Raw genomic sequence first — 14,363 nt, 5'->3', positions numbered from 1 at the left:
AACCTTAACCAAAAAGTCTATTTCTTCAGCAGTAGTAGTAAATGTTTCTCTCTCTTCCTTTTCTTGCAGGTTATCCTGATCCTGACCAAGTACTACCACGCTGACTCCACCAAGGTGCTGGAGAGCTCTCTGTGGAGGTAAGGCCAAACCTTTTAACACCAGGTTTTATATTGCACCTGCTGCTGGATATCTTTATCATGTTCTAGCCTCCAACTCACTCCAACCTTTTATCAGCAAGTACCTCCCACCTTTAACAGCATGGAATCACAGCGCAGGTCCGAGCTATTTTACTCTATCTACTCTGTTTTATTCTTCAAGGGGACAAGGGGTTGATACCAGAGCAACTTGGGGGCGGACAAAACATCAGCAGGCAGCTTATACAAGTAGAGAAGGGGGGGGGGGGTGACCGGAGAGTGGCACTGCTAGGGCCAGAAACGGGCATCTGTTTGGGCAGATAGCATATCAGCATGGCACAGGGGCAAAGACGGTGGGCGCCCGGCAGTGCCAGGGAAAAATGGGGGTCAAGTCCTTTTGGCAGGGCTGCTTCCTCTCTTTAGCAAAAAGCATGCCTCTCGCCAAAAAACAACTTCACGCTCCTTTTCACTTTTGAGCCGCGGATACAGTAAAAAAAAAAAAGCATCGCATCCATTCCGCTCCACCTCACAACAAGTGTTATCCTGACCTTGTACATATATTCTCATAGAATATTAATTTCTTCCTGTATTCTACCTCTACTCTATACTAGTTCCAGAGGGGGTTGCTTTGTATATCAGCATCTCCTTCCCATAGATAAGGGTGAAGGACTTAATTGTATTCAAATTTCCATATAAAAACTCAGAATGTATTGTAGACAACACAGGGCTTGCAGCACTGGCGAAAAATTAGCCAGCTGTAGCAAAAGCAACGTGTGTGATGGTGGGACTTAATGCAATGCCATTCACCTCACTGAGGAGGGCTCCACGACTTCAAAGCTTCAGCCTCTCATTAGCTCTGACTGCCTGTCTTCCCCTGGAGGACAGATATGAATAATGTACATATTTTCTTCCTCCTTTCCCCTTGTTGATGTTTTAATTGTTGCAGTGTATGAATAATGCTGCCGAATCACCACCGGACAGGCCCACTTGAAAAACACAGCAAACGGTTGAATTTAAAAACCGAATCGCAATCTAAATTGGTGGCGACGGAAAGGGCCGGCCAGCTGCCTGTTGGCATCATTGTCAATTTTTCGCCCCCAAAATTACCATGAAATTAGCATGTTACCGAGTAGACCCATACGCCTCTCTGACCACGTCTAGGTTTGGTTATTACGCATGGGGTGTACCTCGGATTCTTGTTACTGTCAATCTGGTGTTATGTGTGTGTGGACAGCTCCAATCATCTACTGGCCTGTAGGCTTTGAAGTGCCAGGGTTGCAGGATCAAACAAGGAAGATGTGGGGAAGATGAATGGGGTTGTGCTGTCTTGCCCCGTCAGTTGTTGTAGATTAAGATGCCAGGTTTCGTACAGGGCCGAAGGTTAACAGCACATAGAGGAGAAACGTTTTTCTGGGCAACTGAGTTAATGAACTGAGGCCCTTTTTAGATCATTGGTGTTCTCCAGAGGCTTTCTTTGTGTCAATAGGCAAAGCACACAATTCTAAATGTGTATATCTTAGTGTCATCGGTGGATTCAAACCAAACACCTAGAAGAATTACTCTTGATGGAGTATTTTGTGTCTTACAATGGCCTCAGAGCACTGTTTTACTAGCTTCTCCTTGCTTAAAAGAAAGCAAAATCTGGACATCACGTATTCAACAAAAGGAAGATAGTGTGTACAGTATGTCCAGTGCTTCTTTGGATTGTACTGTATGTCGATAAGTTTGACAAAATGATATTAACTCAAGGTCCACTTACTAGCTATTTCTAGAACTTTCAACTGTGTCTTAGTGGACAGCCAAAGAAAGATCAAGGAGAACGTTTACATCTAAAACCATTATGATTTCCAGTTGCAGTTGAGGGTTGTGAGATATGGTTAAAATCTCCAGTTGAAACCAGGAAGTTGAGTCTGAGTAACTTATTTTGTCCATCGTGTCTCAAAATTGAGTAAGGACATCCGATCGGATGGTTTGGTGTACGAATCGTGCAATGTTCTTCATCTCTTTGCACCATCTCATACCAACACTCAAGGTTGTAGTTTTTTTATGAAGTAGATTCAGTTGCCTTAATTTGTCCAGTTCGTATCCATACAATCAGAAGATGCAAAAAACATCTTGGGATGTGCTCACAGATGACCGATTTTGTAAACTAGGTACAAAGATCGAAAATCCTTCATCTGTCGAGAAGGTCATTCAGTACAAACCATAGCATGTGTCTTAAGGTTTAGCTTTTTGAGTAAACCCTGGACTGCTCCATGCACTATCAAGTGTAAAGTTGCAAGCTTGTGCCTTCCATGTATTGTGTTTTTCAGTGTGCTGTGGAGAGTTTTGTCTGTCCCCAGACTTTTGGCGTCAGTGCCTTGTTTCCCGTATCGTTGCTGCCTGCTACCCCTGTATGTCTGTCATGTCTGTTCAGTCTGTTATGGCTAGCTCAAAGTTCCCTGGGCTATAACACGGCTGATAAAAGAGCTCCAAACATCCCTCCACACTTGTTTGTGGAAAAAAGGCTCTTTGTGAAGGGGAGAGTGGGAGTGGGGGGGAGTGAGTGAGTGGCAACCCGCGGACCACCTGAGGCTTTACCAGTCACTATATGGTTTTCTTTGAAGTACGAAAGTAAAAAGATGAGAAAATGTACCTGTAGGAAGATGTATTATCATATTTATTCATTGAAGGCTGTGTAAAACTGCCTGTTGGCAACAGGTCTTTCTTTCTTTCTTTCTTTCTTTCTTTCTTTCTTTCTTTCTTTCTTTCTTTCTTTCTTTCTTTCTTTCTTTCTTTCTTTCTTTCTTTCTTTCTTTCTTTCTTTCTTTCTTTCTTTCTTTCTTTCTTTCTTCATAATAGGAGCTTCAATGTGTTCCAATTCTAGGCAGTAATTGATGGCATAGCAACAACAATGATGTGTTTTTCTTTGGCTGAGGTAGTTTTAACATTTTCAGAGGGTCTCCTGTTCAAAGCGTTCTTGATGTTGGAAACAGAAAGTAACATAATCAGCTGTGTTTGAGTTTGAGAGGAACGTCAATCATCAGACTTTGCCTTTATTAGAGAAAGTTGTCTGGTTGGCGGTTTTGACATAAAATCTTTTTGCTGCAGATGGGGAAAGTGGAAGGTCGGACACAGCACTAACAATGAGCTCCCACTCACTGTGTATCTCTCTGGGATACTTACATGAGATCATTGTCTAATTTGATAATGTCTCTCAGTCGACTTTAGTCCAAAATCATGCCTTCAAGACAGCTCAAAGTTGCATAGTGCATCAGAGTGGAAAAAAAAGGAAGAGGTGCTTCTAGGTTAGGCAAAAACTTGAGGATTTGCCACTGCATTACCAATCACTGTGATCACTGAAGGCGGACAGAACCCTTCTTAAGACTTTGTCGCTCCAAGTTGAGCCAGTAAATCTTTTTGATCATCAAATATATCAGGCCCTCAGTGTTTCTCATTTGTGATTTGATAGATGGAAATTGGTTGTCATATTTTTGACCAGATTATCTTTTTACTGTCTTCCAAAAGGGCCAAACCTGGTTTTTGACTCTTAATATCTATGAAAATACATACTCACACATGCAATTAAAATGTAATATTTTGGGGTCCACCTTTATTTTGGATAAGATACCACAATAGCCCTCCTTTTAAAAAGTAGTTTAACCTCAAGTACACACATGTGATCCATTTACACCCACAATACTCACACGTAAACAGGGTGTGAGAGTTGTGGGGGTATTTATAATTCATGCTGTTTTCACACATCTTTTGAAGAGGCGGGGGGGGGGGGTTGTAGCTATAGCACCGGGGGGCTTCACTGATCCATTATGGATGAAGAGAGACAGACAGACCAGCACTTTTTACGTTTAGTAGATCAACCACACCACACTCCTGCAAACACAACCTTGGGCAATACAGCCGGACGTATATGTGCTACATTTTCAGATATGAAAAATGTACAATAACCGCTGAGACAATGTCATTGATATTCAAAATGTAAAAATGCTTCGCTCCAAACACAAACTATAAGGGAACATTTGGTTCATCTTATGGGCTAAAATATATTTGCGCGATATGTGTTTTTGTCTGTAGGGATATATCATATACAGTAAAAGACTTGTGCATTGAATATTGTGTGTGAGTGTATATTTAAATTGAATTGGAAGAGAGAGAAAGAACTAGATAAGAATAGACCTATTGGCTCCCTGCATACACAAATGGCATAAACCACTTAACTGATACAGGTCTATACTATTCAAATATTAACTTTATATCTATGTACCTTATCTCTACACTTTTATCTGCACGGTGTAACTGCACTACTTTTGTGTTTATTTGTGTCTCAGGTGTTGCTCTCTTCACTTGTGTTTTTTTTCTTCTTCTATATTGCACTGTTGAGAGGAGCCTGAGGCCTAAGAATTTAATCGCCAATGACTGCTGCTGTAATTGTTGTGCTTGTGACAAATCAGTACAGGAGACTTAAAGAAACAAGTGGAGAGAGAGAGACACACACACAGAGAGAGAGAGAGAGAGACACACAGAGAGACACAGAGAGAGAAACACCCATTTTAGTTTAAATTTTTCTCAATGTTTTGAAGCTGTTGCTCTGAGCCTCTCTGGCTGCAGGGTATAGCACGGCAGCTAGAGCTCACTATACTCCACTTCCCTAATCCTTTTGTTTCAGACATACACACACACACACACACACACACACACACACACACACACACACACACACACACACACACACACACACTAAAACACACACGCTTGCACAGTTATGCCCCCATTACAAATGTGTTGATGATTAGCCCTCCCCGGGGTCCAGATCACATTTCCCCCCAAACTAAACCAGGAGAATTAGCCACAAAGTACAAAACACACACTTTGGTGCTTAACCAAGACAACATGTTTCAATTTCCTCTCTCCTTTATCCTCTTCACCTCATCCTCTCCTCACTTCCAGTCATTTTTTTCGCTCTCGGGTTAATTCTATCCATCTTCTTGTTTTTCTCTATCTCTCTCTATTTTTTTTCTACTTCTTCTCTCGGTACATCTCCCTCGGTCCAGATGGTCGGGGTGCTGCAAATACTTAATCATATATACCCTGAGTTCCCTCCCCTCCTACACAATCTCATAATGAGAGAGAGAGAGAGAGAGAGAGAGAGAGAGAGAGAGAGAGAGAGAGAGAGAGAGAGAGAGAGAGAGAGAGAGAGAGAGAGAGAGAGAGAGAGAGAGAGAGAGAGAGAGAGAGAGAGAGAGAGAGAGAGAGAGAGAGAGAGAGAGAGAGAGAGAGAGAGAGAGAGAGAGAGAGAGAGAGAGAGAGAGAGAGAGAGAGAGAGAGAGAGAGAGAGAGAGAGAGAGAGAGAGATCTGCTTGCTAAGATGGCAGGCAGTGAGTCTTTGCTCAGAACACAAGTGCTACAATACACAACCATAAACAGTTCTCCAGGGTCGTAAGGTACCTTAGTGTTGGTAGAATAGTTTCAAAAAGGGTGTTAAAGCTATAGCGCGTACCTTTTTCATCTAAATGAAGGTCTGTAACATTCCAGCCATTGAGTTGTCACAAAGTTGATGTAGCCCACAAAACACTCTCTGCGTTTCTCAGTATGGCAACGTTAACAAACTTGTGTTGCCCTCCATGAATTGTTTATGGGTCGAGCAGAAGATCATGGGCATATCTCCATTGCCCCTTTGCTCCCCTTTGTGTTACCTACAATGGCTAATAACATGAGCAAGAGAGTCAACCGGCTATAGATGTGTCAGCTTGTGTAACTTTCACTGTCAAGCTGCTGTCTTTTTATTCAATGAGACTTCTCACTCTTTCACCTCTCCTTCCCACGTCCGGCGCAAATCGTGAGTCAGCTTCCAGTGGCGAACACGCATTCAATCCATGTGGTAACTAGATCATGGCTGTACACAAAGCAAGACCTTGTTTTCCTTTTTAAATAACTACTTCCAAAGAAAGTTAATACCGAAGGAAAAGTGTCGCATTCCTTCTACTGCTGACTTCACTTCCGTTCACATTTCAAGTGAATTGTATGTAAGCGGCTGCTGTGAAAAGAATGGTCAGAGGACATGAAGTTACCAAGTATGTCAGTGGTATCCCAGGCGACGGCCTCCAACTGTCGCAGCAGCATACAGAGTGAAGGTTGGCTATTGGGGCTAAGATTACAAGATTAAACCACTTGTCAAGGCAGATACATTCTTACCTCACACTATTTTCAACCTGCACTTACTTGTATTAAATACAGACATACTGGCCACGTCACTGTTAGTATGCGTCGAAAGGACTAAAAAGAAAAATAATTACAGAATATCATTTTACAGTTGTAGAGGTCAGCGACGGTTAACAATAACAAGAACATTGTCCAATTACACAGTGATTGGACAATGTTAGCTGGAGGTGGATGGAGAGGTGCAGGAAACTCAGCTTACTATCTGATTGGACCTGAAATCAACTGGAAAATGAGACAACTGTGCGAGCATGTGGCCCCGTATAGAACATGATGCCATTCCGCGTGTGTGTGTGTGTGTGTGTGTGTGTGTGTGTGTGTGTGTGTGTGTGTGTGTGTGTGTGTGTGTGTGTGTGTGTGTGTGTGTGTGTGTATCCCTTTAGTGCACAGGCCACAGCGTAGATATGTCGTGCACATGTTAAGCCTAAGTTTTTGGCATGCGTCCTCCTTGTACATGCGTGGGAGTGGGAACGTTTTCACACCGCGGCCGACGGGGGCCAGGCCATCTGGAAGACGTTTCCTACTAAAAAACCTCCTGCGAAGAGGAGCACACTTCTACAGCCGCACAGAGCTGAAGGACAGCTGGGTTTGCTCCTGCACTAAACTGTGAAAGCATACAGTGTACATATACCTACTGGATACAATAGCTGGCAAAGAGTGCACAACTGGAGATACTCCTGCTTCTATGCCTTCCTCACACAAGCAGCCACGCACACACACACCCACACTCATTAACTTGCACACGCACACACACACACACACACACACACACACACACACACACACACACACACACACACACACACACACACACACAATACATAACTTGTAGAACTTGAGGTACTAGTACTCTTGTAAAAATACATCTGAAGTGGATGGGCTTGGCATTGTAGTATTTGCATGCACGTACTGAAATGAATAGGAAGAAAGCATTACCACTTCACTGGAATACAGCAGTATTCAAAAGCTTTGAGCAAAACATGAGCACATTCAACATGACTGCTGTTTTGTTGATCTCCTCATGGTGCCATCAGCAGGTGACCAGCAGAATGACATTCCCATTGACCTCTTCCACTTTGCTCTGTGTTAAGTGCTAAATAGCAATCGTTAGCAGTAGTAGAAGTGTAAGTGTATCGGGTTATGCTGTGTCAGGCATAAGTGGCTCACCCTTGATGACTGTATTTTGGAAAAGTTTGATGCCTTAAGATGTGGCATTTTACATGCTTTCAGTTGTTGACTTGCCCTACTGGAGGATGCACAAACAGTACAGGAACCAAATCCACTGTATAGACCAGCCCAAACACAGGTTTTTACAAAACAACAGAAAAAATGATGTAGCAAAAGACGAAAAGAAAAATAATGTAAAAAACTACATTAAAAAGCAAAGGGCTGACAGAGAAATGATTATACAGTTCAGGTAGTGACAAGAGGGGAAGAGTAAGAGAAGAATGATTCATTATTCAATGTGTTTATTGATGTTTTGACTTCAGGCTATGTTAGCATTATACTGTGCTACTGTGGAGATAAATGAAAGAACAAGCTGACAGAGATAAAGAAGTAGAAATAAATAAAAGGCTAGTGAGTGTGTGTGTGGGGGGTTGGGGTTCGGACATGTGAAATGTTAATTGCACTTTAATAGAACGACATGTCATAGTGTTGCAGATAAAGAGAAGGGGGGACATTGCCTTGTCAACACCCCATGGTTATGATAACCTACACATGTAGTCATTAGGTGCTTCATTTTTCTACTGTCCATCCCTCTGTTCCGATTGCGCCTTTGACTGTTTTATCCCTGTCCAAAAAAAGGTTCCCCTCAATCAAATAGTTCAATCCTGGGGTATTTGCGGTTCAAAGAGAAACCACATGGGAGCATTGGCGTGTCAGTGCAAAAGCCAAACTTTCCTGGCTCCATCGGTGAAAAAGCCTGTTTTACAAGATCAACGGTGGCTTCAGGAGAAGTTATATGGAAGTACACAAATAACAAGATAGGGGCGGTCCACTCGGTGCATGGGAACTAGGACTCTTGCAAGCAGGTTTGTTCTTTACATTCTCAGCTGAGGAAAGAAAACACACACACACACACACATAGAAACACACACAAACACACACACACACACACACACACACACACACACACACACACACACACACACACACACACACACACACACACACACACACACACAGGTCCTTTACCAACTTGGTGTTTTTACCCTGCCAAAAACAGCAAACTGCTACAACAGGTGACAGGTGTGTGTGTGTGTGTGTGTGTGTGTGTGTGTGTGTGTGTGTGTGTGTGTGTGTGTGTGTGTGTGTGTGTACCGGAGATAGTGGCTGGTTGTTTGTTTTAGTCTAATAAAAGCATGCCAATGTGTTTGGACAGGCCTTTCCTACATAATACTGAATCTGGAACGTGACAGCTCACCACCAAGCAGCAGTCACAACCTGAAGCTTTCTCAAGACGGCTCCTTCTTGCTGTAATCCTAATCCCAACCTGTGGGCACATGAATATTCCAGTAGAGAGAGTTGAAGTGAAAGTTAAGGGTTCTGGGCATTGCAATTTCCATACAAAAAAATAACCCCGGGGGAAAGTGCAGGAAATTTGGAAAAAAATGGTGCAATGGAAACAGTAGCAAATAAATCCAGATGCATGTGACTTTAAAATGCAAGGAATATTTAGCTTCAGATCTAGTATATAAAGATGCAAATTCTTAAGTATGCATGATGCAAGTGGATGACATCACGCAGTCATTTGCATGTGTGCCTGTTTGATTGTGTGGAAATTCTTGGAGACTCCCTAAAATGATGAACTCCCCGTACACTCTCTGCTGTTCATGGTGGGGACAGTTAGCAGCTAAAGACAGTGAAAGAAAACAAAGGGAAGACAATTGGACGTTGATACATTGGTTGGCCAGAAACACAATCGCAACGTGAATGCTAATGTTGCTCCGTGGCTGCTGTACATGTAAATGAGCAACTGCTAACACATTCGTCACAGCGAGATGATAATATTTCAGTGTTGCGTTCACAGCAAGTTGCACTGCCACCGAATGGGCTACACACTAAGTGACCAGACACACACACACACACACACGCACACGCACACACACACACACACACACACACACACACGTACAGAGTCACACCACAGTGGACCAACTCTTGTTTACTGAATAGAATTGGCAATGGCTCCATCAACAGTAACACTTTAATGTGATGGTCACAGAGCGCTCTCCATAAAGTTGTATTGCTGCTATGTTTATGAGCTTGCTATCATCAGGACAATGAGCCTTTTAATAACAAGGCACGGATAATTACCATGGAACAATGGCAATTATCCTGTTGATGATGTTAAGATATGTGTGTTGGGACCATTATATCAATATGAACTTATGAAGGAAAGCTCTGGGCCCAAGTTATTGTTCTGATTGGCTTAGTTCATGCCTTTAGTTATCTGTGTGTGCAGGTACGAGTGGTTATCACATGTTCTTACACTTTAAACTACAATAATGGGGTGAAAACAGAAGTTATGAAATCCATGCGCGATCACTGAAATCTTACCTCATGTAGATGCGCCCTCAGTGTTGTTGTAATTACTCGACAGAAGCTACGCACTATAGCTTTTAATATTTTTTTTTTAAAATACATTGCTGTTCCATGCATGAGTAGCAATCTGCCAGCTGATTTAGTCAAGCACTTCACGATTTAAAAAAAAGGTATCATTGTTTTAGTGGATGCCAATTTAGACCCTTATACCCTGATTTGAAGTCCATGGAGCAGGGAGCAGTAATTCCAGCCAGGCCTTCCCAGTGCCAGAGAGGTGGCATTTGGAGAGCAGAGCACCCCCACACAATTCTACTGATGGTTTGTGATCCAGAGAGCTTCCATACAGGAGACAGGAGAGGGGGGGAGTGTGTCCAAGGAAAGAGAGCTGATCCATGAACTGAATTTGGCGCGTGGGGGCAGAACAGTGACATGTCCTATACACGGGGAGAGAGCCAGGGGTTGATGGAAGATGGGTCCAATCAGGGGGTTGAGGACAGGGGGACCTTTACCCATGATCCCTTGCAGCTACTGGCCCCCGTCACAGCTGGCTGCAGTATTAGCAGATGGGAAATGGCCAAATTCACATTCGGGGCCAAAAAAGCCAGTGAAAGAGAAAGAGAGAGAGAGCAATCAGTGGAAACAAATGTGGGGTGTTACTATTGTTGTGGAGCTTTTGTGAGGGGCTGTTAGAGCGCAGAGATTATCAGGACGAGACTTTGTGGTGTGTTGAATCCCATTATGCTTAATTAAAATCATTGGGGTTCTTCTGATATGCTGTCAAATGTAAATTGTGATTTATAGCAGACATAAGTTACATCACATTATGTTACGGGACGCGATATTTTTCATCTCGTTGTTGAACTTTGTATGTTGAAAAAACACATCAGAAGTACATTTTTCATTTAAGATAGTGTTATATAGGGATGGTCAAAAGTTAAATGTTGAAAGCTGTTGGTTTTAAATTATATTTGAAGCAAACTAATGTAACTTTTGGTGACCAGTGGCCACTGTGGTCTTACACAATAGATACAGCTTTTTCCCATTATCTCTGGCTCAACTCAAGAACTCCACTTTAAATTAAAAGCCATTACAGAGCCGTCCAGTGGAACATTGAGTCAGTAATGTCGTTGTACAGCAATACCTTCATTTCCAGACCAAAAGAGGTTGTCGCAGCAGTGTATTGAATATAGTGAGGGCGCGTTCACTCTAAAACGACATCGTCTTGCTTTAAGCTGGCTAACTTTGTATCAGCACTTTGGGAAAGTTGGCTTCTCAAATGTGCCTGATAGCTGGGATTACTTTGACTTTGTTGTGTGCATGAATGCCTGTAAACGAATAAGTAAGTTATGCAATCTGTGCTGCATTTTGGAGGAATACGGTTATACATAATTTGTCTTGCGGGGCTTGGCCATATTTGTATGCATGGCAAAATAATGAGTATGTGTTGGCTGAATTCTGTATGTAGTCAGCAACTAATATACCAGAGTATGCATAGGCCTACATATGGGAGAGTTAGACCCTTCACTTACTTTGTGAAAGTTGGGATGCTGCAGTAAGAGCACTGCACAGAACATTGAATAATAGAGTGAGAAGCTGAAAATCCCTCAGCCTTGGCATAGAGAGAAAAAGAATGATTGAGTGAGAAAGGGAAAAAGATAGAGAGAGGTGTGAGTGTGGATGGAGGAGAGACTGGCCTCTGTGTATGAGAGCTTTGATAGCGGTAGGAGAAGGGCAGAGTTTTCTGAGCCGCTCCACCTTCTGCCGACCCCTCGCGGGGCACTTGTCACTCTTCTTGACACACACGCAGACACGCACGCACGCACGCACCCACACACACACACACACACCCACACCCACACACACACACACACACACCCACGCTCGCTCGCACGCATGCACACACACACACACACACTCCAGTGTAGTTGGGTGTCACTGTTGCCTGAGGCGAGAGGGTGAAAGCAACTAGTCCAGGCTCAGTCACCACTGGCTGCCTCAATAAAACATGAAACACATATATGGCCTTTTTCCAAGATGGCTACCCACACCCTACATCATACCATCATCAGCCCACAAACACACGCACACACACACATTTGCACTATACTATATACTTGTAAGGAAACCCTTTGACATAATGCCATAATGTATTTCCTTTAGCCCTTTACCCTAATCCTAACCCTAACCCTAACCATCAAAACTAATATCCTTAAACCAACACTTACACTAACCATAATTCTAACCTGAACCTTAAAGCTAAGTGTTACCCCTCAAACAGCCCTTTAAAGGCCTGTCTGAAACCGGCCAATTAATTCCTCACTTTCCAAAAATGTCCTCACTCAAAAAAAACACACACACACACACACACACACACACACACACACACACACACACACACACACACACACACACACACACACACACACACACACACACACACACACACACACACACACACACACACACACACACACACAAACACACACACACAAACACACACACAGACTACTGGTTGTGAGGTCTGGGCAAAAAGCCTGGACTAGCTGGCTGACCGGGACAGAGACTGACATTATAGCCAAACTCTTGACTACACACAGACTCCGTTTCCCAGGAGGCCTAGCTGCTTCGGCTGCCCAAGACTGCCCTCCCCCCTTTCACTGAGCCCCCTCTCTTGTCTCTATAGTCGAGGAATTTCCTCGCTGTCGCTGTCACCATGACTACAAACGCCCCAAAAAGCAACATTGACAATTGTCCTGCGTGTAATAAATTCATTTAAATGCCGTCAGCTGTGTAAATACAGAGTGGGGCAAATCAAAAATTGCATCTGACAGGAGAATTAATTATATTTGTGAGGGCCATCATTTCTTTTTTTTTTTTTTTTTCACACAGACAGTCTAAAGCGACATATGATTACTGCTTACGTTATCATTCACTTCATCTGTCAATTGCCCCCTGCCAAATTAGACCGCACTGCTCCCACTCACACAAACCAGACAACCAGGGGAAAAGCCCACCAGGGATAGGTGGGGGAAAAATGGACTGTCTTCGTTATATGTGATGACTAAGATGACTTAACAAGATCTGGGGCTAGAGGGAGCTTTGGTCTCATTAATCTGGCTGAAGCTTCTTAGCAGTGTTTTTTTCTCATTGCCGCACATAGGGTTTGGACATGGTATTAATATAAATGGGTGGAAAGGTTATTAATCTAGCTTTAATTAAGGCTGCACTCTTCATCCTCCCTCAGTGGCTTGCCCCCTCTGTTTTTCATACCAGCCCCTCATGTCTTGGAAAAAAATATCCCATCCCGATATTTTTTTTTGCATTGCCACATAACAGAAAGAGGTGCTGTTTAAGTTTTGCGCACAGTCACAAAACAGAGGTTGTGTCTGTGCTGACGTCAAATGTATACTTTCATTATACAACTTTTAACACTTTTGAAATCTGCTGTTCGGAAATCCTCTGCATAGGTTAGGGTTAAAACTAGCTCACACAACTGCACTAAGGAGCACGCTTGGCCAAATGTATGGTTACCATTGATGCAGACACAGCGGAGATGTTTGTTGGAGCAAAAATGGCAATCAACAGTCCGTTGTATTGCAGAATATTTTCTATCTACAATATGAAATGTCCTGTTAAAGGTTACATTGTTGAAGTGTTTTAGAAATGTATTAAATGTTTTACATAGCCTCTGAGGACTTCTTCTTTGTGATGCAATGATGACTAAAATCTACCGTAGTAGTTTTTACAGTGTGTCTCAATTGGCATAATGTTTGCAGGAGAGGATACAGTGTGACTGTGTGTGTGTGTGTGTGTGTGTGTGTGTGTGTGTGTGTGTGTGTGTGTGTGTGTGTGTGTGTGTGTGTGTGTGTGTGTGTGTGTGTGTGTGTGTGTGTGTGTGTGTGTGACACACAGAGACAGCAAGGGTGTATGGGGTCAAGCTTGAGCTGCAGGTGTTATAACTAAAAGATGGAAGTCAGGGAAGTTCAGGAGCTTGTGTTTTTCCATCGCCACCACCAGTGCCACACTTGTGTAAAAATCCCAAGCTGTCAGTCAGGGCACTACCTGTGTGTGTGTGTGTGTGTGTGTGTGTGTGTGTGTGTGTGTGTGTGTGTGTGTGTTTTAATGATTCTGCGGTTCTGATTTGGAACCATGTCACAGAATAATTTCAGAGGCAGTATCAAGTGAGTTCCAATAAAAATGGATGTCTAGCTTCCTGCCCAGTTAAAACAGGCTCTATTACTATTATTTTTCTTTCTTAGATTGGATTTATTTTTAGCAAAATATCAGTTTCAGACATCCTACCTTAGAGAAACTGATTTCAGTGCATTGGTATTCTATATTTATCTATTTTAACAAACCCCATGATAAGACCAAAACCAATAATCCTACTAGCAAGTATTGTTTGTATAGGCACAGCCTAAGAAAATCTGATTCCTCTGTGCCAAAAACGGTTGAAAACACATCAGTGAG

General features: G+C 42.8%; 1 protein-coding gene across 8 annotated transcripts in view; it reads left to right on the top strand.

Moving 5' to 3' along the window:
• sorcs2 (sortilin-related VPS10 domain containing receptor 2) overlaps window positions 1-14,363 on the top strand; it is a 272,090-nt gene that overhangs the window by 71,574 nt on the left and 186,153 nt on the right. For all 8 annotated transcript variants that reach the window (XM_080052181.1, XM_080052180.1, XM_080052177.1 and 5 more), the window contains exon 2: window positions 70-137. In XM_080052181.1, coding sequence (XP_079908307.1) covers window positions 70-137 — 68 coding nt within the window. The remainder of the gene's footprint in view (window positions 1-69; window positions 138-14,363) is intronic.

The sequence above is a fragment of the Ammodytes marinus genome (assembly GCF_949987685.1).
Source record: "Ammodytes marinus genome assembly, chromosome: 23".
Taxonomy (NCBI): domain Eukaryota; kingdom Metazoa; phylum Chordata; class Actinopteri; order Uranoscopiformes; family Ammodytidae; genus Ammodytes; species Ammodytes marinus.
This window is presented reverse-complemented; position numbering and strand designations above follow the sequence as displayed.